Here is a 27,871-nt window from a genome sequence, read left to right as displayed (position 1 = left end):
GGTAGAAAGGACTGAGGCATTCAGGTTGGTTTAAAAAGTTTTAATGATATTTCAAAGTCCAGTTAATGCCCTTTGATTATTCTAGAATTACAGACTCGCTTCACAGAATTTAAATCAGGTTATAACTTCCTTGTAATGGATGATTTAGATGCCATTTTCACTTTATTCTCTTTAAACATACATGATTGTCCTCCAGTAAATGGATGGTGTGATTTTTGCTACACTTTATAGTGTTAAAACTCTATACAAATATTGTACTAAGTGTACAAAAATAAGTGCTTCATGCACACGCTTTTTAATACTGTTTCTTGCCCTTTTCTTTGACATCTTTCTGAACTTTATATAAATAGCTGAAAAAGAAGACTAAAGTTACTGAACATGGAAAGTGAGAAATGTCTTCTGCCAACGGTAGTAATGTTTTCTTAGAGAGACGTATTATTCATTGGCAGTTTTCTCAAACACAAAACACATAGAAAAGAAAATAAAGCCACAATACCAATAACACTCTTGGTTATTTTGACCTCTGTGAATAAGGTTGTCATTTTCTGCAAATCAGAGTGTGCTGAACAGCAATCACAGAGGACCATAATACCTTTTGGATCACTCTAATGAACTACTTTATAAATAGAAATAGTCTAATAGTACGACAAACTATACAGCTTATATGTTTTTGTTCCATTCCTAAGCAAAATCAAGTCAGCCGAAGTATGAGAATCCAAAACACTTGGCTCCTGCTTGTCAACACCTTGTCACAGACCATCGTGGTTGGTACAGCTATAGGGATGCAGGAAAAAGTTCCACTTGAAACAGCAGAACGGCTCGTGTGGTGTCACATTACATCATCTAGACCAGATGACAAAGTTGGGGCCATATATGTTGGAACTGATGGCCATCACCAACCCAGCCTGGATGAGTTCTGCATCCTGGTGGGGAGGTCGCTCCCCTTAGTTCAAGGAAGAAGCTTGTTTCAGGTTGTAAATTCTCCTGGTTAACCACCAAAATGCGGTTTTGTGACCTAGGCTGAGCTGATTCAAGTCATCTTAGCGTGTGTAGTCTATAGGACTAAAGCATGCTCTGTAGTTATATAAGACCAGTTTTCTCCTGTATCTCTAGAGCATCGTTACTCCTTCCTCAGTCTGATGGTTAAAATAAAGGGATACTTCCCTCCTGCTGTAAACCAGGGGGCACTCTCAGCATCCCCAGAGCACATGCACACACTGGCCCCCAGCAGCTGGTGCTCTCCAAAACGAGAGGCACGTGTACCATGTACTACTGATGTACATGAATTACCCCAGTGAACTCTATACTGATAAATTAACTTTTGCAAGACTCATAGCAGCCAGCACCCTCACTTGCTGTGTAAAGCAGCGTTATTAGCCAGGCAGGGCTCTTTCCATCCTGCTGAAAAGTTTACTTGTATATCATTGTGTTCCTGTAGAGGTGTCCGTTGTTACTAGGTAATAACTGAGCTCTTGTGGTCTAATTAAGAAAAGAATTGGCCTGAATATATAAGGCTTTTCTGATCAGCCTTAATAGTCCAAAAGGTTTTGGACTATTGTACTGAGTATGCTATTGGATGGGAGGTGTTAAAAAAGACATTGTGGTTTTGTGACTTGTAGGTATGGCTGAGAAGTAGCAAAGTGAGAGGCAAAACTTTACTGAATACTCACCTCCTGCTTTAAAATACAATTAGCACTAAAACGCATGTAGACTAGCTTAGTAGGCTGGGCAGACACATTTTTGATCAATGGCTTTTTTCCTTGGCTGTTCTCTGCTTGTCTGGAGAAATTCTGGGGTCTGCCTGGCTAAAAATTTGGGGTGAATGGAAGAGAGCTCCTGCTGTTTTCAGCATGGGTTGTTGCTTGTAAACACAAACACAATGGTGTGTGTATGTGTGTATATATATAAACATATCTATATGTAAATATATATAAATACACATACGCACACCTTAGAACCACTTATTTTTGAGGCTGAGATTTTGCTTTCTAGTGTGAAAATCTGATTTTGAGCCATTTATTTTTTTCATTTCTCCTTTCTCCCTAATGTCCTGATATGAAACTAAAGAACTAAAAGAATGAAACTCCAACTAAAATCTAACTTTAGGCAACAGATTATTTTAAAATCATGAGGGTGTAAGAATTACCAGACTGAGAATTTTTCTACCTGTGCTTGATTTAAGGAAACTACTTAATAAAGACAGAATTAGAATGCTCCATAACCATCACTGCGTGCAGCTACTGCAAAGGCGGGGTAGGCTTCATACGTGGCGTACGTCGCCAAATCTTGTCCCATTGTCACTGCTTGTTTGAGGTGAGTGGCAGTGACTGTTGCGGCAGCATTAGCAATGGTGTATCCTGCAAGGGAAAAGAGAGAAGAGATGGAGATTAAAGGAAAGACATTCAAAAGCTACCATTGCCTGACATTTTTTGATGGGAAGACTTCATTGTCAATGGCAATCATGTCATTTGTCAATGGGAAGATTGGAACAATCTGATTAGATTAAATAAATCACTCCTGGCATGTTTTTCCTCCTCGTTAAAGGTAACAAATTTGACAACTGCAGCTGGAAAATTAAAGCATTTTCTCACCTATTATTCGTTAAACACATTGCCTGAAAAAATACCCTCTTTGTTGAATATTTTTCCTTAAGCTTCAAATATCTCTGAGATGAGAGGCTGGTAACAGTGCTCTTTACATGGACTCCCACACATGACACAGGAGGGCAAGAAAATGAAATAATGCAGAGAAAATTTGGGCATGTTTTGTTTCATAGAGAAGACATTTGCACAGCTGGGAGAAAACATGGCTGTGACATCCTTTATGGTCAAAATGCATGCAACTCAGGACAGCCATGTTAGAGAGGAGGGGAATTCCCTCTATGCAATATTGGGAGAAAATATTTAGCAAACTGGATTTTTTTCCCATCAGATTCTAATGGGATATGTGGTTTCAACACTTCAAAATTTTCCATGGGAAAATGTTAGCTTTGCTGATTTAAAATGAATCACTGGGAAAACAAACATCATTTGGGGCTGGTTAATCTGAAAGGAGAGTGTAGCAGCTTGTCAAACAGACCACAGTATGTTGTTGTTATGAAAGGATCAAGAATTAAGACGAAACCCAAATGTGGGAAGAGTAGCCAAGATGCCCATCGGCTCTGCTGAACCTGTCTCTGCTTCCAAACTACATCTCCCAGGATCCAAACTCTCCAACCAACCAGCTGGCAGTGGGATTGGCTCAAGGTCAGTCAGATCCGAGTCCCATTGGGGCAGGGCCTGGAGATATTTCAGGTTGGAAGTTAGGAGAAATGTCTCCTCAGAAAGAGCAGTCAGGCATTGGAACGGATTGCCCAGGGAGGTGGTGGAGTCACTGTCCCTGGGGGTGTTCAAGGAAAGGCTGGATGTGCTTAGGCACATGGTTTAGTGGGTGACACTGGTGGTAGGGGTATGGTTGGACCAGATAATCTTGGAAGTCTTTTTCCACCTTAATGATTCTGTGATTCTATGATTATATGATATTGGGCATCACTAAGAGTACGTTTCCTCATGGAAGGTGTTAGCTTGGGGGAAAACATGAGAAATTCACGGGCACATGAATGTCGTGGTAGCTCAAAGTGTCTTTCTTGCGTCAGCAAAGCGAGGTGCAACGTTTCGATTAGGAATTGAGAAATTTGTCATTTAAACCATGTTCTGCATCATCATAAGAGAAATGAGCTGCTACCTGGGCATGGCCTGGGCTGTGCTGGACTTCAGTGAGTGTGGACCGAGCACCGGTGTGTGCTGCTGGCAGCAATTTTAATGTATGTCTATTTGTTGCGTTTCCAAGATAAATAAATAAGGGTGGATGAAAGAAAAAGGAGAGATTATAATTAAGCAGTAAGTGGGGACTGGATTCAATAAAGAGCCCATTTGGTTTCCACGCCGCGGAAGCTTGCACAAACCCAGACAAATTGATTTTTCTGTGGCTTTTGCGGACTCCTGTGGCAGGAAGCCGGATAGATTTTTATTTTTATTTTTAAATCCATCCTTGAGACACTCCAAACAATTCAGTAGTACTGACTAATGCATTCCTCATGTGCAGTTTGGCATAAGTTGTTCCCACTACATCAGAATCACCATCATGCTGGGGAGCACAGTAAATGTAATGCCTGCAAGCTGGATTCCAGCTCCTGGCTTAAGTTTTCCATGATTTCCCAAGCTCTTTTGGTAGTTACAAGAGCTGTTGGGAATGAACTCCCAAACTGGAAACATTAGTCTTCCAGCAGGGGTGGGAGAGAGCTGGGATCGGATCCTGGCTGTCATGTTCATATTATTCCTTTGGCAGATGAAATCCAAGGGGTTGGCTCAAGAGGAGGGATCCTTGCGGTACGGAGGACCGAACCCAACCTGTGTGGCACTGGCCAGGGCACAGCAGGAAGGGGACTCATCCCAGCTCTGGCTCTGGGGAGACCACATCTGGGTCCTGGGTCCTACTGGGGGCTCCCAGTTGAAGGGAGGCATCCATGAACTGGAGCACAGTCAGGTCTGTCCTCAGTGACCACAAACAGGTTAGTTCTGGACACACACGAGGAAGCACGTAGGAAAAATAATACTGCAGGAGGCCTTTGCTGTACAGACCTTCACATACCTGGAAAAGCTGGCGCAGCAGGAGGCACCTCTGTTCCCTCGGTGGGAACCCCCAGTGTCTGCAGCGTGTATTCTGCTGCGTAGGTTTTGGCTTCATCAATAAAGGCGCTGAGCTTGGGAGGTGTGAAGGGATGTCTGTGAACACAGCAACATATTAGCTTGAGTTTTTTTTTTTTTTTTTTCTCTCTAGGCCTTTACTGCAAAACCTTCTAATCCAGCCACAGTTGGCATGATCCCATACATCAAATAGAAACATCATTTTACTGTGCTGATGCATTAAAACTAATACTTTTAGCAGTCTGGTTTCTTTGCGGAGATCATCATCCCTGGGTCACATTTCGGTCACTACATGTTTTCAGAGCATGTCGTCCATTTTCAGTCCAAAAGAAAGCCTGCTTCAGTCTTTCTCATTAAAATACACCACAAAAATATTTCAGATCAGAAGTGTTTAGGATCATATCTGGAGCCTAATTAGCAGCATGTTCCTACAAGCTGCTTTTCTTTTTCCTACATGAACTATTGTATGTTTTATTTTCTTACTAAAAAGCACCCCTTTGCCTACTTATTTCTGGCTTTCTGCAGTTTTTACACCACTGAACACAGAGCACCAAGCACAGCAGACATCTCTGTTGGTCTTTTTTTTTTTTTTTTTTGATTTATGGATGATTTTCTCTCTAATGTCTCAAAAACCTGTAAATACAGACCTGTTTTGTATTTTGAAGAGAGATGCTAGACAAAATCCACTTAAAAAAAAATCCTAAAGCCCAGAGAAACTTGAATAGTTACGTACATGGTGGGGTTCTGGCTGGCGAGGGCGGGGATGGTGATTTTGTATAGGAAGAGCTGTCTTTGGTCTTGGCCAATTGCAGAGTGGAGCTGGTAGACAGGCTGTCCCCAGTTGTTTTTCTGGCAGATTTCTTCTAAGATCTAGGAGGTAAGAAGGGATTTGCTCGGGTTAATTGTTGCATGTAGCCTTCTTCCCTAGCTCCAGCCCCTGCATTGCTCAGCTTCCTCCCCTCCAAAGGGTTTTCAGAAGCGTAGTGGCAGCTTCCTCAAGTCTTAGTGAGAAAATAAATGGCAGACAGGGTAGTAAAGCTCACCTTGAAATATAAGATTCATCTAAATGTTATATACCTTAAAAATGCATTTAATTCCTGAAGCTAATTATCACCTCATTAAATGGGATGTCTTTGTTTTGCTGATTAGCTGTTTCATTCCGTTATCGGCATGGCCTTCTCTGAATTCTCCACAGAAACTCTATCTGTGCACATCTTTTTAACCCCCTTAAAGCATTATGGTTCTATTCATCTTCACAGCTCTGGTGCCTCCCTCCCTTGGTGGGATACAGTACATAAAAAGTCCAGTCTTAAAAAAAAAAAAAGAAAGGAAGGAAGGGAAAGAGGCTGTTTCTCTGCCCAATTAATTATTCAGGCTTCAACAGGCAATTTCTGCTGCAAGTTTGAAAAAGAAATGCTGGACCACATTGCCCTTGGCTTTAGAACAGCTTATTCCACAGTAATTGGGAATCACTGTCTGGAAATGCTCTTGCTTTTTCTTTTTCTTTCTTTTTTAAACCCAGGGGCTATCTGATGTCCCAGATGGGTTTGATATAGTGTGGTGCTCCTGTGCATCCCCACCAGTGGTGCTTGGACCATTTATTTTTTTCTAAGTAACTCCATCAGGTTTGATGCTCTACTTAGAAATTGTTGGGGCTTGGGGTTTTTCCTATTGAGCAGCGGTTGTGGTCTCCCCAGGTATTTTTCAGTGCCGTAACGATTTGCATTTCAGTGACACAGTAAGGCAATTTGGCATCCTGAAGTTGAACACAAGACAAAAACGTTCTGTTTGGAATGTCCCCAAGTGACCTGCTGTAGCTGTGACGTTGGTCTTGCTGTGAACCGGGTTGGAGTCGAGACCCCTGGGTACCCACAGCCTGAGGCTTTCTGCGGTCCACCTTATTTAAAATTATTTTATTTCACTGCTGCCTTTCATTTGGTAACTACAGCTCTAAAGTTTACTAAAGTTTACTACTCTATAGTGCGCACACCCTAGTTCATCAGATTTCTTGACTGTGGTGACAGCTGTCCCCTGCTGTCCCAAAGGCTATGTAAGGATGGTGCTTTTGAGATGTAACATCACCATTTAAATACTCAATGAGCAACATCTATTCATGAACACCAAGCACCCCAGCTAGGCAGCAGGAAGGAAGTTAGGAGGGGTCCGTCCTTCACAGGTGCTGTTGCAGTGTGCGGTGGGCAGGAGAGGCTGACCGAGCTGGCACAGGTATTAACAAGGCTGTCCTAAAGCAAGCCATGGCTGTGTAAGAAGCATTATTATGAGACAGTGGCAGTGAGGGAATTAGGGAACTCAGCTAAGGGAAGATATGCTCCAAAAATTATTGCTGCATTGTCTGCCACCCATTGACCTTGCCATGGGGGTTCATCGTGAAGACGTTGGGAGAGCAAAAACCCTGAACTGCACCTGCCCTAAGGCAGCCTGGACCATTTCACCCCTCTTGTGTGTTGGTAACATGGAGACAGAGAAACTTTGCAGGGGAAGAAAAAGCACTCCAGGTTTCTGGGGAGAAAAGGGTATTTTGGGAGACATTTAGCAAATGGAATGCTGTGGCAATTTTTTTACTAGACAGAGATGTGTTTCCGAAATCAGAGTGAAATTAACTTCTAACATTACTTTCTGTGATTCAAGGGGAAAAGGAGTTGCTGTAGGAGAGTGATCTCTGAAACTCGAGGAATTTGTTCTGCTCTGTCCCCAGCTAGCTGTCTGAATCCCAGTCCTGCATGCACAACCATGTCCAAGCCTCCTTGTGCAACCAGAACTGTTGCATTTGACTGGGCTCTGCAGTCCATCAACACCTCTTTTCCCATTCCGTTTAGGATGTACATCTGTGGTTCAGGATTTCAGTTCTCAGCATCACCCAAACCCTGATCTCCTGCCGGGACCATGGCATGTCAGCATCAGGGGAGACAGCACAAGCTGCCACACGCGGATGCACCCAGATAATGTGCTCCACGTTGCTTTACTTCTTTGTACTGCACTGGAGCAATCACATTGAGGCAGCAAAGCTCTGTGCAATGTCATGGCCCTTTTGCAAAACAGATGATTCTTTTTTTTTTTCCTGGCAAAGTTGCTGTTTTTCTATTTATGTGAAATAGTTCCTTGGTGAAGTCCCAAGTGATGCATCTCATCATGCCTGTTTTGGGTGAGAATTTCTTTACTCCACAGTGCTTTTATGGAGGGGTAGTCATAGCTGGATTTCATCTTCCACCCATGGAAGTTTATGAAAATTCTCCCTTGAAGGAGAGTGAGTGCTGTACTACAGCAAGGCGGATGGCTCTGCAGGACACAACTAGCAATGTTTTCTTGTTTAAATGTATTCCAAGAGTTATGAATGGATGTAGCTATCAATCACCAGTTTAAATTCAAGCAAGGGCTGTTTTTCTGAAAGCATTTTGAGCAAAGGCAAACCCTGGCCAACACATTGACCATACTTCGCACACACCTACCTGAGGGGCAAGTTTGATCCCTTGGGGCTTTAGTGTGACATGGTTCATCGGTGTGAGCTCCATTCCTGGCAAGAGGTCGTAGAGTTTATCCTCTCCCCTCTTTTCTCCTTTGAGCTGGTATCCGCGCCCCAGGCCCGTGTACGCCAGGTAGCCGCGACCTCCCAGTCCTCTAACTCCCGCAGCCCCTACAGGTACATTCATGTAAATTTCTAGGAATGTAAGAAGGCATTAAACTGAATCAAATCACCGGAAAAATTACCCTGATTGTCCCTGAAATGGAAAAGTTAGCCCCTCTGACTGAGTTTGGGAAGGAGGTAGGCAGGAGCCCGCCATTGCCTGTTGCTGGGCTTGCACACTTGGAGGTGTGAAGTTCTGGGGGTACCCCTGCTTTTGTCTGACCCAGTTTCCATCTCCTCTGCTCCGTGCTGGCAGGTGAGGTGTAACTTTCCATTGAGCTCATAGACAAGCCAGTTTTGATTTTGTAACACCTTTCTAACCAGATTTGTAGTCAGAAGTTGGAGAAGGGACAGCTGATGTCACTTGCCACCCACCAGCATAATAACAGTTTCATGAGGAACTCAGTGTTTATACAACCCCTCCCTTATATGAACCAAAGTCAAATTTTCAGCCCCTATTACATTTTCATTTTTGTTCAAGGTGCCCAATGGGCACGTATTTATTTTTCTGGTAGTCCCCTAACCTACTTCTGCAGGTACCAAATGCTGTCTGCAATGATACTTAATCGGGGAGGTACCTGAATGCGGGGATTTGATTCAGTACCAGTTGCAGAAAGCTGGGATCAAAGGCAGAACCTCAGCAACCATCAGAAATACTCTCTATTTTCATAGGTTTCTTATTATTAGATTATTATTAAAAAAAAAAAAAAAAAAAAAAGACGAGCCCATTTCCCAAAGCACAAAATTAATGGCTTTCTTGGTTTCAGTTCTGGTTCCCCACTCAGCTTCAGCACAATGTGACCTCCCTGGGAAATGCTGTGCCTTTGGGTCAGAAAACATCAGGACTGGTAAAACTTTCCTTGTGGGTTTCAAAGGAAAGGGGAAAAACAGCACAGAGATGTGCTGGTGGCTGTATGAGAGTTGGCTTGGGAGGGAGGGAAATAAAATTGTTTTATTTGGTTTTCCCTGCTGGGGCAAAACCAGGAGGATTCATGGTTTATTTACCCTGGAAGGAGGGCGATCTGGAAGCTGTCTAAAGCTTGCTCCAGGAAAATGGTTATTTTTTAGTACCCTGCTTAGCCTGCTGGAATATCACTGTGTCTTTGGGAAGGACAGAGCCTAAAAACTGTTTTCTGTCCCTTTCTGAAAGGGGTCCAGCAGCCTGGGCAACGCCAGCACCCTCAGCATGAGGATGCAGCCACCCAAGCATGGGAGGAGTCATTTTGTTAGAGCAGAGTATTGGCATGACTGGAGTTACCTCGAATGGACGGGGGCCGGATGATGCTCCTGTTGCTGAGCCCCTTGGCAGCCGGGAAGTGGAGGTTGGGGATGGCCGCGTAGGCATGGGGTGCGTAGAAAACTGGGGCACCCAGGTAGGCGGTGGCGGGGTCGTACATGTGTCCAAAGGCATAGGTGTACTCTCCCTGCAGCATCGTGCCTCTTCCACCTGTGCCTCGGGTGTATCTGACGTAGCTGTCCTTGTCGACGGGCTTGGCTAACGTCACCTCGATGGGGGACCCATCCAGCACCTTCGCACCGCAGGAAGAGTGCGGGAGAAGCACAAGCGTGAGGCAGTCTCCGGGATGCATGGGGATTATCCTGTCTAAGAAGGCAGCTTCCCCGCGTAGTTTACTAACAGAACGGGAAAATGGAGAAAACCACCCAAATCAGCCAAAATCTCCCTCCCACGGGTGGAAAAAGGCACTGGCTGGGTGAAGGTTCAAAGTGTAGAGAGCATCCAGACCTGACACCAGCCTGCAGAGGCTAATTAACTGAATTAGCAGAGTTGTGAAGCCCTTGAAAAGGCCTCACTTCCCTGCAAAGCAGCATCTAAGTCAGCCCGATCATAGGTACTCCTATGGAGAACAGCAACAGCACTAAAAATAGGAACGGGGTTAACACCTCTTTGGGAAAAGCTCTTGCATTACAGCACTGTGAATTACATTGCAGTGCAAGAAGTACTAAATACAGTAACCTCCTTGCAAATCTGCTTCAGAATTTGGAGCAGATGTTCTGGGTTGACCTTGTTTGTCCCTGTTTACTATTCACATGCTTCCCTTCCGGTGTTTTTGTTGGCAGACATGAAACACGTATGTGAGTGCAAGCCAAGGGAACCCGTAACCCCTCATTTTCTAGTCCTCATTTCAGTATTGCTCCATCTTTTTTCAGAGTGGTGAACTACAGTCTGATCTGGGCAAACATTTCTTATGAATGCAAAGGGAAAGAAGCCAAAAAGAACAGTTTGTGAACATCAGGGTTGCTGAAAAACGAATTCAGGAGTATAAAAGCAGCCTGAGAACTGAAAAAAGGGCTAGCACCTTCAGGGTGTCTTTGTAGCTAATAAGCCTGGCAGCTTTGTTTCAGCTGCATGTAATATACTGCATGTAAGTCCCACAAATCAACATTCAGAGCAGCTTTACCTTCCCATTCAAGGCTTTCATAGCTTCAACTGCATCTTCTCTTTTATTAAAGTGCACAAAGGCATAGTCTCTAATTTTCTTTACTCTTTCTACTGCACCTGTGGAAAACATTGGAATATTAGTTGGAAATAGGTATTAGTTGGAAAATATGTATCAGAATGAGCAATTGTGTTGGGTTGTGAGCCCTTCAAGAGCAAAAACTGGCCAAGGGTAAGAGAGAGAGTCAATGGTGTCTTCTTACCTCTTAGGATGTATATACCATGAGAAACTAAAGACAATGTCTGTTATTTCAAGCAAAACTAGAAATATTTGAAGGCAAGCACCTGTATGGTTCCCATTAAACTGGAGTGGTTTTCTCCTCTCCAAAATGCTTTGTCAGAGGTTGTCTTTGGCTTTGTGTTTCACTTCTGTGATGGATCTCCAGGAGCTGGATGGCTGAGCAGGACACTTGGTGTTCTCACACTCAGTGCTCTTCTCCTCTGTGTCTGTCCTCTACAGCCTTCCCTTTCCCTCGTCAGATGCTCTGCTGCTGGGAACTTTGCAGCACCCAAATATTCTGGCTCTGAAATAACCACACTGGCACCTGCTCCCTGCAGGCTCAAGCTTTAGGTATCTACCTTTTCTCCTCTAGTTCATCTTTGCCAGTCCTGTCAGTTGGGAAATGTGTTGTCAACCAGCCTAGCCAGTGAGACTATAACACCCCTAAAAGCATCCTTTGGAAATGTGGCTAATGGATGCAGGATGACTTTTCTGCTGGTTTCTTTCCTTTTAAAGCTGAACAGGTGTACAGGGAAATATCCTATTGCCGCAAAAAAAAGCACTTACTTAAATAACTGCAGAAGAAAAAATATTTCTTTGGAGTTTAGGGGGTGGCATTAGGAGTTCCAGTGGGCTATAAATGAAGCCTGTTCCAGCCTATAACCCAAGCAGCCTGCATGTCTTCAGGCTGACACTGAAATGGTAAGTGGCTCTTTGTGTCCTTCAGGGATTGGAGGGTGATTTTCTAAGCCCAAAATGATGGTCATCATATGCTGATGTCTTGTTTACAAGTCGAGGCTTTAATGAACTCTCTGTGTTTTGAAAATCCCCCTTCTGCCTCCTGGAGATTGCTCTGTGTTATTGATCCTCACTCAAGCCAAAACCTTGCTCTTTCCTATTTGTGGGACTAGGCGGCGTGCTCCCACCCCAGCGGGACAAGCGGCTATGTGACACCGCAGGGGGAATATCATCCCTGTTAGCACCTTTGGAGAGCGTGGCCTTCCTGCTGCCAGGGTAGAGCGCCTTGCTGCGGGAAGGTACAGACCTGCCCCTCCTTGCTGCTCTCTTCCAAGCATCACCCCGCTTCAGCTGCGTGGTCTGGAGCCCATTTAACCAAATGGAAACTTTGCCAGGGCTCAGGATATTTGCCAAGATATCTAGGGAGGGAGGGCAGAGCTTCTTGTTGTTGGAAGTGATGCATATTTCTATAGAAGCCATCCGGCACTGAATTTGGCACAGATTTAAAAGAGGTGATACTTGTGCTGTGTTACAACTTGGGATGCATAAGTAGCATTCCTGGCAGTGTCTGTGGAGCTTGTGGTGATGTGGTAATTGCTCTGTAATGGGGACCTCTGCCTCGTAACTCCTCTCATTTGGGTAGGTTTTTATTGGATGGCTTGTTATTGTCAAAACAGCTTCTAAATTCCCCAGATCAAATGTACACTTCAGGCAAGTGATATTGAAATGTGACCCAACAAACGTAGCAGATAACCAAAGTGGGAGGTGAATCCTTTCAGCTCCTTGCTGATTTGTTTGATTGTAATCTCATTATGGCTTAAACTGCATTTATTCTCCTCAAAACTCAGGTTTTGCTTCTTCTAGGCATGTTTTTTTGAAAGTATGGCGCAGCTTTAAAAAAGGCACTCTTGGTTTCATCCACAATAATTAAAGCTCTCCTTAAAACAAAAACCAACCAACAAACAAAAAACAAACAAAAGCAATTTCCAGCATGAGAAGCAAAATGGAAAAGTGTTGAAAAGACGAACTAAAGAAGATTCAAGTCTTCTGTTGTACTAGAAAACTTTCCTTAGGAGCGAAGCAGATGACTGTTACTGAAGTGTCAAATGGATATAAATGTGTTTCTGGGGAGTGTGAGCAGTTCAGTGATCAGGAACAAAACTGAATAAATAAAGGAGGAAACAGTTAAGAGAGTGGGATGATACATATTTAGCTTGGGGTTAAAATGGGATTTCTAACAGCTTGATGGTTACTTAAAGTATTAGCTGGTAACATTAGAAGGACAGAAAAGACTTGTAAAGAAATCTCATAAAGATCTTTGCATTGCAGCCTATTAAAAAAAAAAAGGATGGAGCAGAAATGAAAAGTTAGTGAAGGAAAAATGAAGCTCTGTAGTGTATTTTTAAAAATTAATAGAAGGAAGTTAATAGGAACGAGATGAATGGCAATTTCACATTGCCAAGCATAAGTTACTAATGCCTAATGGACTATGTGGCTTGGAGAGCAGCACAAATGGGTTATTTTTACTCTTGTTTTTGGGTGGAATTTTCTAAAACCGGAGCAACTCAGAAGTAAAATCTCATTTGAAAGCCAGCAGGATTTTTATTCCCAACAAACATATTCGTTTTTTGAAAATCTCACCCTAAGAGCACGTAATATATGCCATGAAAGAATACCATCATATCCTGCATAAAATGATAAGCACTGGTTATTCATAAATTTATGGAAGATCATTTTTGGTATGAAAAAGAAAGAATTCAGAATTTAGGTAGATTAGATAAAAAGCAGTTGTATTAAACCATCCTATTTCTGTCATCATCCCTTTCTGTAGATGAAGAAAGCTGAAATCACCCATCTGTTTTAACAACTCTCTTTTTCAAGAAGGTTCAAATGACTCAAAGTTGTTTTTATGATACAGGCATCCTCATGCAGTATTTTGGATCTCTTCCAGTTGCCAATCACCTTAAAAAGGTTAGTATTGTTGTTAGCTGTAAATTAATCAGCCCTTAGCGGAATGACATGTTATGCATGTTGGGTGGGAGCCTTCAGCCTAATGGCAATTTTGCGGCATTACACATGAACATTTTACCATGGAAAAACTGCTACTTTTGTTGTCTTCCTTTGGCATTTTATGAATGAAGAAATACTTCCATTTGCAGTAGCAGCACTTACTTAAGGACTGTGTCAGTGGGTTCCTACCTTGTTTGATGCTGTTGAACTCCTTTTCTATAGTCTCTTCGGTGGTCGAGAGCATGAGGTTCCTCACATAGAGGATTTTTACCGATGACATGGTGTCTTCATCCACCTCCACTTCTGGTTCTGCCCAGTCAACAGCAATAGGGTGTCCCCACAACTGGATCCTTCCTTTAAAGGGATTGGCATCATCATTGTCAGAGAGGCTTAGGTTCCTTTCACTTCTGCTCAGAGTTTATTTCATATGCAGTATGAAAAATAGAATAGGCCAATTATACAAAGAGGGCCAAAATAAGCCTTTTGTGCTCAAAGCACTGCCTTTTAGTTAACTCATTTCCAAAAGCAGATGGTCACACTTTCAGCAGGCTCCCACTAGCATCTTAGATGCCTGCAGAAATGTAGCATCCAGAATTTAAAAAGCGAATTTGTGGCACAATTCACTAACATCTGCATTCCCTGGAATGCTCTCTGAAGGGAAATATTGTAATGGGTATACATCTCTTATAAAGATCCCTGTTGGCTGCAAATATTTAATTCCCTAGGAAATTGGAAAGGGATCCAGAAGTCCCAGAGGATGAAGTGAAATAGTAAAAATCAGGATGTCTCCATGTGTAAGTATTTGAAGTTGCGTGGTCCACACAAGGTGAAGTTGCAACAGAAACAGTAGAAAGAAAGGAAACAAAAAGTAATGAGGCATAAAACAGGGTGTGGAGAAGCATATGGGTTCTGTATAGAGTGGATCAAGCTGCTGAGAGGCAAAGAATAAAAACAGCAAATAAAGAGGTAGTTAAAAGCAATGTTTTTGCCATGTGATCATGCTGAGCTCTGTAATCATTTGCATTGAGTTACTTAATCCATTAAGTAATTGATTAGCCAGTTCATGATATCTAACGTGTAATGAAAACTGACGGCCACAGCCTTGCCTCCAATCTGCATGAATTGCTGTGATAAGCATTTCTTCCCAGTCCTTTCAGCACATCTTTCAGGAAGAAATCCTTTCCCCTTCTCTTCAAGAGTGGCTGAAATCTGGCCACTCACCAATATCCAGAGCTCTAATTTCCATGTGCTCGGTCTGTCGCCCATTTTTTCTCTGGCAATTTTAATCAGCCTAGTAGATAGTGCTTTGGATGCACAGTAGGGACCATTTTCTGGCTTAACAGCATGGTTAGTGCTGGATATTTCCTCCAAAATAATGAAATAAAATGTCTGTCTCTTCTGCAAGCTTCCCTCAAACTAGTCCTGTCTGTGCTGTTCTTATTTCTTCTCTGATCTTTATGATATGATCTTTGTGATTCTCCAAGGCTTAGGTGTATGCTAAAACCTGGAAGAGGCCCTGGGATACCTATGTTGGTAGAAGGAAAATGAGACTCCCGCAAAACACTTTTGGAGGCATCCCATCTTGCATGTCCACTTGGATAATCCATCTAAGACAGGATGGGAGCTCCAAAACAGAGGAAAATTAAAGGGAAGGGGTAGAATTTGGAGACCTGTTTTTCTGTAACAGAAGTTAAAAGCTGAAAAAAAATAAAATAAAAATGTAAAGGGGCTGCTCCCTGCTAGGATAATGGGTATATTTCTCTGTCCTGTGAATGAGCAGGGAATTGTGGAGCTGGGACTGTGGTTGATGTTCAGCTTCCAGCCCTGACCAGTCTGACGACCAGAAATAGATGACAGCTAATGGCAGCCATCTAAAATGAAAGGCCATGCTCTCTTTTCTAAGTTGCCATGTTCATTTCAATAGTGGAAATAACAACCTGGCTGATTCATAGCAAGGAGCTAAGCTTGGTTCCTGCTCTACCAGCTTGCTAAAACCCAGTCTTCCTCCACCTGCCTATTTGACCAGGAGACAAGACAAAGCTTTCATAAAAAGCATCTTCATTTTGAGCTTTTCTGCCTCTTCTACAGAGCTTCCTTGAAGAGCAGTGAGGTTCAGAGTCAAGGAAGCAACTTGATAATGATATTCAATTTCACGTTCATCCAATGCATCAGCTGGAGACACATTCAGTCCTGGTTTGAAACCTTTTTCAAGTTCCTCCCGTATGTTTGGAACATCAGAAGACTCTCTCTCCTGCTCAGGTCTTTGAAATTCCCAACCTGTTTACCAAGATGTCCCTAAATTGGAAATCACTAGCACATTGCACAAGGCTGTTCAGGACTATGTTCTCATTCCCATCTGTCTCACTGTCTTTGCTCAGGATTTCAAGTGCTTTGCTCCCTCAAGGCTGCCATCGGTGGCGGTGCCTGTGCCTGCTCCTTCCATCCTTCTCAATATAGAAACCATGAGAAAGTTATGCTGAAGAACAGACTAGCAGAAAGTGCTCCTATAATTAGGGAGATGCTAAGCTGATGCAGAAAATACAGAATAAAAAGAAAAATAGTCTGTGTGAGACACCCCACAATAGCAGGCATACTCAGATACATATTAATTCTTGCAAGCGTACTCATTTCTGACAATAAGAGAAAAGGTTTCAAAATGACAAGATTTTTCATGGGCTATCATGTAGAAAGAAAGAAAGAAAATTGGTGGGCATGATGTGTGAGGATCAAGTGTCAGAACAGAAGGTTTATTGGATTCTTTCATCAGCAAGTGAGCTGGCTTTGACAAAGCAGTGCAGGAGCTTCTGCTGAGCATACGAAAGCATGAGAAAAACAGTGAAATCACTGCAAAGGCAATTAACATTGTGTCTCTTTTGCTTACCACCTATCAAACTTCTCTTTGCTTCATGATGTCCCCCAGCACTAAATTACATAGACTTATTCTCTATATTGTTTAAATTCTAAAGCAATTCCTCATCTGAGGTTTTCTTCCCATGTGGAAAATAAACATTTTCAGGAACATCCTCAGTACAATGTCAAGTCTGAATATGGTCTTAGTTTCCCGAAGTGATGCTCCCCAGGAGGTCATAGATGAGGCCGTATTTTACATATAACTCAAGATAACCATGGGATAATATATATCCTACAACAGAGCTGAACGGATACAACAGGTAGATCCATCTAGCTATATTTTAATAACTTCAAGCTCTTAAATGACGCACCTGGCTAATGAGAATGGTGGTAAATCAGGCTTTTCAGTGAATCACCCACCCCACACCCCAGAGTCAGGGCATGTCTGGCAGCCCAATGGGCATAATGGGGTCCCTCTTTGCTTGAAGTGAATCATTGGCAGCCAAGATGAGAAAACCCAGCAGTGTTCCTTCCCTTAGGTATATGTTTCCTCTGGAGACTTCTATGCTGCTACACATACACAGGCACCTGCTAAATTGAAGCTGCCCCTACCACCTTCACCATCTGTACTAACCTGGGAGCAATTTTCGCCTGGCCATGGCTGCTGCCCGGTGGCTTTCATATTCCACAAAAGCAAAACCCCGGTTTTTGGTTTTATCAGCTGCACTTGGGTAAACAATGACATCCACGACTCCATCTGTGACTTTCTTCATCTCTGCTAAAATTTCCTCTCGCTTCTTTGTTTTGGGGATCCCCCCTACGAACAGGCGGCAGTTGTCCACACTGGCACAGACTCCCAGGAGACGCCCATTCCTGCAGAAAAATGATATTGTTGGTTTGTCAGGACCCAAGATCACTTCTCAGAGAAAGGGGAAAAAAATCCCCCTTCTTGTCCCAAAACACAAGGCCAAATGCAAGGTCTCCCCCTTCTGCGGCACGTGTTGCTTGGGATGTTCAAGTGGTCTCACTCAACACAAGAGGCTAGATCCAAAGGCTAATACTCTGCTAAATTTGACATCAAAGTAAAGCAGCACTTTTGAAACAAGTTACTTGAGATCAGAAGAAACCAAAGCCAAATTTTGCTTTTGACTCTTGGGATTCTCTCTTGAGAGAACTTCCAAAAACAGTTGCCACCAGGCAACTGTGCTGAGCAACTGGGACACCACTGTGATTCTTGCATTGTCATCAGCATAAGCCAGGTTTCATTGCGTTCACCAGTGACTTGCAGCTTCCTGATCACCAGAGAGCCTCACAGCTGTGGTTTGGGGAAAGAAAATCCCTTGTTATGGGGAGACAACATTTCAGGGTTTATTGATGCCAATTGCTGTGCAGACCCCCAAAGCAAAAATGTCTTTATATTCACTTTGCTCACAACTTTGTGGTCCAACTACCTCTTGCAGGTCTGGAGAAGTCATAAATTTCTTTAGAAGCATCTTTGGGACAAGGCAAGTAGGCAGAGGAGGTGGAGGTGGCTGAAGTCTGATTTTTAAGATGCTCCAGCCTCTGATATAAGTCACCTTTCCAAACCCTCCCCATGTGCCTTGTGACCTGCTCATCCCTAAGGTTGCTAGTAAAGCAATTCACAATCAATATTTTTCTTTAAAATAAAAAAGAAAAAAAAAGGAAGAAAGAAAGAAAAAGAAAGAAAGAAAAGATAGCCCTAAAATTTCCAGAGTGGTTGATCTCAAAATGCTTCTAAGCAATTGCATCTATTCATCCCACTTTGAACTGGAAAAAAAAATTCAATGGGGTTGAAATCAAAACAAACCATATTGATGGACCCATATGTTGTTTATTTCTAGGTGTTTTGTTCCCAATTTTTAGTCACAAACATGAGGGATTTTTCTGTTCTTACTTATTAGGAAATGTCACTGTTTTGCCAATTAGTTTTCATCCTATTTCACCATTTTTGTAATTGCTCATGTCTCCCAGAACATATCTGCAGTATAGCTCATGTGAGACACAGTGGATAGGAATACATAAACAAAAAACAGCCCAGAAGGGAACATGAAAAAAACAACAATGGTTAGACATCAGTTGATTTGATCCAAAGCAAAATATTTTTTCCAATGTTCTCGTAGAATTTTTAATTTTTATTATTTTTTTTTTAAGGAAGACATTTCCTGCAAAAGAGTTTGTCTCTGAGTGCTATGTACTGACTTTGTACTACAGCATAAAGCAACAAATGCACAGGCAGTCAAGAAATGGCTTCCTACTAAAGTTTAGGTATCTAAAGAAGCTTCCTCTGGGCTGTAGGGAAAAATATGCTGTCCACAACAATCCAGATTAATACATTATATGATTTAAAGTTGATGTGAAGGTGTATGCCATGCTCACCTAATTTCATAATTATTGAGTTGCTTTATTGCATTCTTTGCCTCCTGTTTATTTGAGAAGGTCACAAAGGCGTAGCCCCTGTTGTTGCCATTGAAGTCCATCATCATTCTCATTTCATAGATTTTGCCAATCTGCAAATAGAAAGAAAAATCATTCGTAAAGAAGTGTTTGCCAGGTGAGGTGTTTAAACAAGACTGGGTGCTTTCTTGGCTATATCATGTCAGAACTCTTCAGATATCTCCATCTACAGGAGAATCATCCAGAGCCTGTTCTGCTTTCACACAACTTTCTGACACATGAAAGAAGTCATAAACACAGGCAGCAAGTGCTTAGGTGACGAGGGAGGGGGACAAAGTTAGCTCTTCAGCAAGGTGAGCAAGAGTTTGACCACTGACCTCAGCAGCCCCAGGGTTGTGGTTCTCTCCCCCTTACGGGGTTTATGTTCCAGTTTTGAGGCTAATGCATCACACAGTAGAGAAATTAGAAAAAAAAAAAGACTAAAAAACAGGAGGGATGAGGTGCAGCAATAGAATTGCATGGTCGTTGGTGTCTGAATGGTATCACTTGCTCAGGCTTGTACATGAGTGATTGGGTGGCTGTGCCCATTTCCTAGGTGGAGGAAAGTGTGTTTTACATGACTGAAGCCTAATTTAGGGAGGGAGGCATAGCTGGATGTTTCAGTACAACCTCCTACTCTAAGCAGGGCCAGCTCCAGTGTTAGATCAGCCCTCGTCATGGTGAGGAAACACCACAGAAGGAGCTGAAGGGCTGCCACCAAACCAAGGGCAGTCTGGGCTAAATCACCTCCAGTTCAACATGGAAATGTAGAGCTAATCATCCGTAATCTCTGCAAATTATCTACCTGCCATAAAGTCTTACTTTTTCACACAGTGGTATAAGTTCATCTTCAAAGAGGTCCCGCGGCAGTTTTCCAATGAAGATCTCGCAGCCCCTCTCTGGCGGAGGGCCGTCCCAGCCCGGAGGTGGGCCGCCATATTTCCTCTGCCCATTTTCCTGCCACAGAGGAAAATAAAATGATGATGTAGTGGATAAAATCAGTCCCTTTGTGAGGAATGACACTTTGGGCACACCCTGTTAGTGCAGTGCCAGAGGCAAACACCCTCCTTCCTTGTAAAGAGCACCTCTTTGCAGGCTCAAGGGAGAGAGGGCGGTATGCGCCGGCTGCCCCACTGCTATATTGGTACCGAAAGGCTTTAGCATCCGAGCTAGTATGCTGGTGATGTACTGCAGAAGGCTCTGGTTTACACCTGGTTGAGTTTTGCTGAGGAACATGCATCAGCACTTTGAAGGGGAGGCCATTTCCACAGCTCAGCTGTCCAAGATTCAGACAGTCAAAGGCCTCCTTGGAAAACGTAGGAGAAAGATGACGCCCATCCCTCTACCCCTCTTTCTTTCTTTCCCCTCCCTTCTTCCACCTTCTCTCTTTTGCTCCCTCCCTCTCCCTCTCCCTCTCCAGCTCTCCTTGTCCTGCAGTGATGCCCTGTGCCCGGAGGGGCTGTGACTCTGGTCATTTTTCTGTTTTTGCCTCCTGACATTTCTGTAGCCATTTCTCCCCCTGGGATTATTCTCGGCAATGGCTGATTTACAAAGAAGGCCTGAAGGACTTAAGCCTGCAGTAAACAGGGATCCTGGTAGGAATATAAGAGTATAGCACAAGCAATTTCAGTTTTCCTAAGCCTATAACCAGCCCTGAACTATCCATGCTCATTCCTGTTTTGAAAATGTTTTCAACATAATGATGGAGCTGTTTGAATTTATGAATACACTTTCACAGCAGATCTAATGAGAAGATCTAATGAGAAGATCATGATGTTTCAGGCTGCTTTTCTGCCCCCAGTTTGGCTGAACTGAGCACATCTCTAGCATGGGATTTTCTATCTCTTGAGCCATTTGTTAGAGCGATGATTGTATATTGTGTTGCTGTGGTCGTCTGTGATCTTCACTGGAATGTCAGCTGGAAGAAGGCCTTGGTGACCTGCAGAAATGCTACTTTCATCAATAATGGTCAGCAAAGAGCCAGCAGAGTTTTACCATCCTACTTTAAGCCAAGTGAGAGACAATCAGATTTTCTTCTCATTTTGTCAACATATGTGGGAGTGTCTCCTAGTGTGCTAGGAGACACAGCAAAAAACAAAGTCTACTCTCAGTCTGCAGTGGCTTCATTTATGGCTTGAAGGCTGCATCTCAATGAACTCATCTTGGCAATGTCTCTGGGGGGAAGGAGAGCTTCATCGTCCCCTTTGTGAAGACATGTGAGCCTGACAGCTATTGAAGAAGAAGGTGTTTGTCTCCAGTGACAGTTAGGTTGGGAAAAAAAAAAAGCCCAAAGAGATGTGGAAAAGAAAATAATGAGGGAAAAAAATAATAATAGTAAGAGAAAATGGTAAGGTTGAAGGAAAGGGAAAAGTTAGGAATAAGGAGAAGATTCTGGGTGGGCAGGGAGGCAGGAATCTGTGGTTTGGGAAAGAGCTATTGCCAGATGTGACAGTATGAAAAACTAAAGATCAGGATAAAGAAAGTCACAGCAAATAAAACACACAAAGAAGCTATTTATCTTCTCCTGGGTCAAATATAGCAGGAAGGCTCCTCAAGTGCAACAAACCCAATGTTGTTCTGGTCCTGGGGCACACACAGCATTAAGGACTGTAGGAAAATGCTTTTTCCCAGGAGTCCCCTTTTTGCTTTGGGCTGTTGTGCCCTCTAGTGCTATGCAAAGCAAGCCAAAGTTCACGGCAACCACCTGCCTGAAATTCAGTTTTCAGTTACTTCTTCCAGGATGCAAGGTAAGCCGTATTACTAGTCAGCACCTTTGAAAAATTCATTTGTTTTGGTCATGCTATCTAGGGAAGACTTCCTGAGATGTTTTTGAAGGACTTGTCTGTTCCCCACCTGCACTAATCTGCCCTGCCCTTTGGCCTTGGAGACCAGACTGAGAGCAAACCTGTGGCTTTTGGGCAGGTAAGGCACCTGTACTTTTTTTGCACGCAAAGATCTTTAAAAAGGGTAAATCTGGTGGTCACTTATGGGACTTTCTATGGACAAATCTGGGCTTAAGCTCTTCTGAAACCTTGTTTAGTGGGTTATCTTTGCTACAACAGCACTGCAGCCATGGCTTTCAGACAGCTATCCCAACCATTCCTGGAATATAGCTGTGCTCAGGTTTTATTTCACCTTTCTTATATTGGCAGGGGGAATACTGTGCCACCTCATAAAAGACAGCCCCTACTACATGCAGTTTTGTGCAGGATGTAAACTGGAGAGAAGCAGAGAGGGAGGAACAAGCAATGAGCGCTTGCCACGTGCAGATTCCCTGCACAAGCCCCCGATGCAGCACTGCTTCAAGATGAAACCAGACACTGTGTGCAGAAGGACGTGACCGTGAGTTCCTACCTGGATCAAATTATATCCCGTTCGCTGAATTAATGCACGGAGGGCGGCTTCTTTCTGTGTGCCGGTCAATCCATCCCCGGATTTGTGATTTGATTCCATTGTGAGTGATTATCAGCAAAAAATCAGGTTAATTAGGGGTGCTCACTGCAATCAAATTTAAGATAAATTAAATAAATTAATACAGCTAGGAGGAGAAAGTTCACCCTCCTGAGAAAACTAACAGGATCATTCTTCCTAAATGAGTCATTCATTCTTCCTAAATCAGTCATTTTGAGATAAAATAAATAAATAAATAAAACCAACCACAGACCATGGAAAAAGCAAAAATATCCCCCTCTTCCCTGTTGCATGACAGCAAACCCACAATCAGATCTTGTCCAGTGCTCCAGCGAGACGCAGGGGATATTGCAGCATACATGTGCAGGTGTGTTAGGAGGGAATAGCATGCAAGGTGCCTAAATCTGCCTTAAAGTAGGAGGCAACTTGTCCTTCGTGCTGTGACATCCCGTTGGTACTGGGAAGGGAATCTGGCACGAGCCATGCCTAGCACTCTGTAAGAGGCGTGAGACATAGGTCCAGATGTGGCCTGTTTTTAAAACTCAGGAACATGGGAGAACTTCAGATCTGTATCTAGGTTCAGGGCTGCGACACCTCAGGTTCAGATGTTTTGATTCTGTGCTGTAGCTTTAGGTCATATCTAATTAAAGATTATAATATTTTTTTAAGTTTACTTTTTCGGTTGAAAACACCATAAAGCTGAAATCTGAATCTGAATTGGGCCACACATACTGGCAAAGGACTATTTTTAAGACGGACACCCTGCCTATAATTTCAGCCTGCCCAGTTTTTACTGAATGTGGAGCTTCAAGCCTATGCAAATATCAAATGCATGGGCATGTGTAGAAATGGGTCTGCAGATGCAACACTGAGCTTGAGGACTCACAATGTCATCATGGATGCTGTCATAGCAGGAGATTGCCAGTGAAGTCTTCTGAAGGGAAGACTTAAGCAGATCATTAAATTTAAATAGGTGGATTATCCTCAGTGCCAAAAATGGGGCGTGAGCCCATGTTTTTGCAGGGTCTGAGCCTTGTGTCACTTGGGCTCTGCCACACTGAGCTCTGCAGGCTTGGAAATAGAGACATTTGTGTAACAGCAGATTTTGGAGCTATTTGTTGTGCAGGTTTGTGGGATGTTTAGGATGTCTTTTTATTGTGTTCCCAGGCTCTCCTGTGTTTCAGCTGCTGCTGGTGTGCGGGGGCTGGGAGATGGACTGAGCCATGCAATAGCTCTCTCCCATCTCTAATCGCAAAATGAGTGTTTTCCGCAGCAACTGGAGCCTGATTATTGTTTTGGTTTATCTTTCATAGAATCAAGTCTATATTTAAGCACTTTATGTGTGTGTGTGTGTGTGTGTATCCTTCAGATCAGAGGGATTTCTTTAATGCCTGGAAAGGACGGAGTGAGCCCAGGCTTTGCAGGGGAGGTGTGGAGGTTGGTGGGTACCCGATGCATGACCCAATCACGCCTTTGCCCCTGCCGAGGGCAGCAGCAAAGCCTCATTGATGCTCATGGTTTCTCCTGCAGAGCTGGGGTTTGGCATGGCACAGGGCAAGGTTTCCAGGCTGCTTAAGAAAGGAAAAAAAGGTTTGACAGGGCATATTGTATGCACTTGCTCCACAATCAGCCGATCAGTGGTCACTCAAAGCAAACAGTTAAAATCCAAATTGGCTCTGCAGCCTCCCTTGCACAGGCAGAGGCATGCTCTATATGCCTTATAGAGGAAAGTGCTGGCGTATTGCTAATTTAGCCCCTTGTATTTCGCTGTGTCCTGATTTCATCAAGGGTCTGAGTGATCAAACCACAGTACTGGGATCAGTGCGAATTTGCACCAAGCTTCACTGGTTGGGATTTCATCATTTGTAAGAGCCACAGGAGGCCATGCAAAGGTGTGAACCACACCAGCGCCGAGAGGCTACATCCCATCCCCACTCCAAGGGCCACGCAAAAGGCTTTGTCCCTCTCTGTGGGACACATCGGTGCTGAAGAGGCAGGCGCAAGGGCTGCAGCAACCTGCTCAGTAACACTGAGGGCGGCAGGCTGCTGGGGCTGCCGTCGCACAGGGAGCTGCCTGCACATCTCCGCTCCGTGCCGGGAAGGGAAGCAGCTGGACCGCAGCCAGCCAAGCCTGGCGGGTTTCCATAGCAGCTGAGGTTCCCACTCCCATCCCCAGCGGCGACCTAGATAGACGGGCAGTGTAAGAGCATTTTTTCCCCCCCTCTCTCCTGACGAGCTGGGTGGCTTGGCTGGCTGTTTCGAACGTATTTGCATGGGGTGCCTTAGATGCTGTGCATCTCCGTGCCCCTCATCTGAGGAGGAGTACCACACACACATCCCAAACCCAGGCATAGCTTCCAGTAACGTTTCCATCCAGGCAGTGGCTTCTTTCTGAGCAGAGAAAGCGAGCCATGGGGAGGGCGGAAGGACAGGAATAGCACATCTCCCGGCTGATGCTTTTACAGCAGGAGCAATATCCCTCTTGGGCTTCTGCCTGAGTTGATAAGGCCAGACAAGCTCTTCTCATAAGGCATCCTGCAAATTTTAGCCTCTTTTAGACCAGCATGTCTAGACAGTTGCTTATTCCAGCAGAGAGGATAAGTTAAGCAATCCTGATTTAAGGTTCGGGATCATGGCTGGACAGCGCTGTGCCTGCAGGACTTGCACACCACCTGCATCCTGTTGTGATAGTGCTGCTCTTAGAAATGAGGGCCCTCCAACTAATTAGTGCTCCAAATTCATTCATAGCTAATGTATCAGCCTTCTTGTTAGAGAGCTTTCCTCCATCGGGTGGATTTCGCTGGGATGGAGACAGAAATGATACCTCTTTTCGTTAAGAGGAAGAAATCCCTACAAAGCAACTCCCAACACCCTAGCACAGTCAAGCAGCCTTTCCAGCCCCCAGTTTTCCAAGCACCTCCACTCTCCCTACTTCTCTCCCACCTCCTGAGAACACCAAAAAACCTTTTTGCAGGGGGTGCTTTCCCACCTCCATCACCCAAGAGTCCATTCCCGTTTCCAGCACACAGACCCCAAGCCATGGTGTGACATTTAATTTCCTAAACCAGTGGGATTTCAGCCCTTTCCCTTATTGCAGGTGTCAGCGCCAGTAAGTGTAAAGGAGGAGAGCTGCTGTCATGGGACCAGGGAAACATGATTACTTTCTCTCTTTCTTTGTTCCCAGAGCCATTAATCAATGAGCAAATCTGCCCTGACAGGAGGAAAACTCCCATTTCAATGGCTGCTCTCAGGAATTGTGAATGCCTGCAGCAAATTAAGGCAGTATTTTTAACATTATTTAGCAGCAAAAAAAAATAGTTAATGGAAATGATTGTTATGGAATTCAATCATTTTCAGGGGGTTGACCCACAGATTTCTTGCTGCTCATAATGGCTATTATGTTAAAAAGTATTACGGGGCGGGGGGGAGGGTGGAGGGGACAGGAGGTGTTGCATTTTATTCAACAGGTGTTTATATTGAAGTTAGGAACTCCAGAGCTACAAACTGTCCAGGTGTATCTCCTATTTCTTGCTCATTTCTGGCCAAATTGTTAACAATACTGCCTTGTTATCATGGGTACAGAATCCAGAAGCCCAGGTCAATAGGAAGAGAAGACAATAATTTTAAATCAGCATTGTTTCATTTGATTTTTCCCTCTCTGCAGCAAATGCTATCGTTCATTTTAGGTTTCTCTTAAAACTCTAAAACGCCAAGACAACGAAAGGCACTTTTGGCATAGCAAACCCCGTACTGATGAGAAACAAGCTTGTTGCAGCACCGCTTCACCTCCCTGTGACCACTTCTGTGCACCATTTTCTTGCCATTTTCCGAAGCACGCAGACCTCACCAGCCTGCCCGCTGGTCCCAGGGCTTGCCCCAAAGCAGAGGCCAGGTCGAACCCTGCTCTTCCCAACTGCTTTTGTGCTTGGAGCCTGCCAGCTCGCAGCCCTTCGGAGAAACCTGGTTACTGTTTCCATGAATGAGATAACAAACCCCTGTTTATCCTGTGTGGATCGATGCGCCTTCTGGTTTGAATGTACCGAGCCATGCAGGCGCATCCAGTGAAGGCTGTTCTGCCCCCATGCAGCCACCCCACGCGAAGAGTTACAGCTCCCATATATATACATGTAACATGAAGTATTCTTTGTGTTCTTCCTAAAATCAGGCTCTTTAAGTTTCTTGAGCTGCTATGAGACACACCAGCTCTTAGCCTGGGTGAGACACACTGCAGGACAGAGTCCAATTGAGCAATGAGGGTGTAATCCCTTAACTTTCCAGAGAGGAGGTTTTTTCCAGGTTGTCCCACAGAAAATGGGTACTTTTAGGTATTTAAAAGCAAATGGTATAACTTCCCTAGGTACAGTGTGCCTTGGAGGTATGGAAAAGTGCTGCCCACATGCAACATTTGCAGCACGTAAGCCTTGAGAAAATATTTTACTTTTAATATTTCACTTTTCTTAGAAAGTGGCTGCTCTCTTGGAAACAGCTGCATTACCAAATGCATGCTGTGCACCCTAGAAACTCCTTCCAAGGATGAGAGACACCTGATGCTGAGCCCAGCCTCCTTCCCCACCCTGTTTTATTCGCAACATCATGATGTGTCAGATGCTTTGAAGCCAATCTTGCACTCACTGCTGCCTAAGCCTCCTGTTTCACTGAGGGAAAATAGCTTAAGAGAAGCATTAAAGGACTGGGCAGAAAACTATTTGGAACAGATTAGGGAAATTTTAGATTTTTAGGAGCAGTGATTGCATTTGAAACAGAGACTGACCTTTTGCAAAGAAAAGTAAGAATAAGAAGTTGGCTAGGCCAAGTGAAGCGGTCTCTAATGATTAGCCCTGGAAAGTTGCACTTTAACAAATCAAGACCGAATTATTGCAGGGAAAATCCCTCCTCCCCCCAACCTTGTCTGGCTTCAGTTTTCGGCGGCCGTGGGTGATCGGCACGGGGAAGACGCTTAAAAAAACTCCCTGCTGCCGCTGCCCAGGCGGGGATGATGCCGAATGCCCTTATCTGCTCACCTTGCTTATCAAAATGTCAAGGCAAGCCTTGCGGGGCCAAGCCATGGGGTGCTTGGGGAAACCCCCCGGTTCCACCCCAGCATTTTTGGGCAGCGCCTGGGGCATGCACCTGATGGTGTGTCCTCGGCAGGGGAAGGTGCGTGGCTGAGCCTCTCCTTCCCCACGCCAGCTGTGCAGAGCTGGCCAAAAGCACCACTTCACGGGGGGCCATCTGAGACCCCCACACCCCAGGTCTCACGGTGGGACAAGCCCGAGGGCGGCAGCGTACCTGAGCAATTTGGGAGATCACCGCACGGGAGGAGGTCTCCTTGATTATGGGGAGTTTGCGACGTGTCACTCCGGTTATTCCCCAATCGTCATATCAAACTCCAAAGGTTCAGC

At 44.1% G+C, this 27,871-nt stretch overlaps 1 protein-coding gene across 2 annotated transcripts; it reads right to left on the bottom strand.

The window, feature by feature from the left end:
• Window positions 1-25: 25 nt before the first annotated feature.
• A1CF (APOBEC1 complementation factor) lies at window positions 26-27,871 on the bottom strand. 2 transcript variants are annotated; one of them, XM_080598472.1, is made up of 12 exons: window positions 27,759-27,871; window positions 22,413-22,556; window positions 19,881-20,015; window positions 19,002-19,132; window positions 17,239-17,477; window positions 13,944-14,108; window positions 10,749-10,846; window positions 9,587-9,857; window positions 8,153-8,361; window positions 5,419-5,555; window positions 4,630-4,763; window positions 26-2,357 (listed from the first exon to the last, which is right to left on the bottom strand). In XM_080598472.1, exons 2-12 carry the CDS (start codon window positions 22,509-22,511, stop codon window positions 2,206-2,208), a joined length of 1,770 nt encoding a protein of 589 aa, XP_080454598.1. In that variant the 5' UTR covers window positions 22,512-22,556; window positions 27,759-27,871; the 3' UTR covers window positions 26-2,205. The 2 variants fall into 2 exon arrangements, with proteins under 2 accessions (XP_080454598.1, XP_080454599.1); XM_080598473.1 differs by having other exon boundaries at window positions 8,153-8,337.

Source organism: Anser brachyrhynchus (assembly GCF_964034855.1).
Source record: "Anser brachyrhynchus genome assembly, chromosome: 6".
Taxonomy (NCBI): Eukaryota; Metazoa; Chordata; class Aves; order Anseriformes; family Anatidae; genus Anser; species Anser brachyrhynchus.
This window is presented reverse-complemented; position numbering and strand designations above follow the sequence as displayed.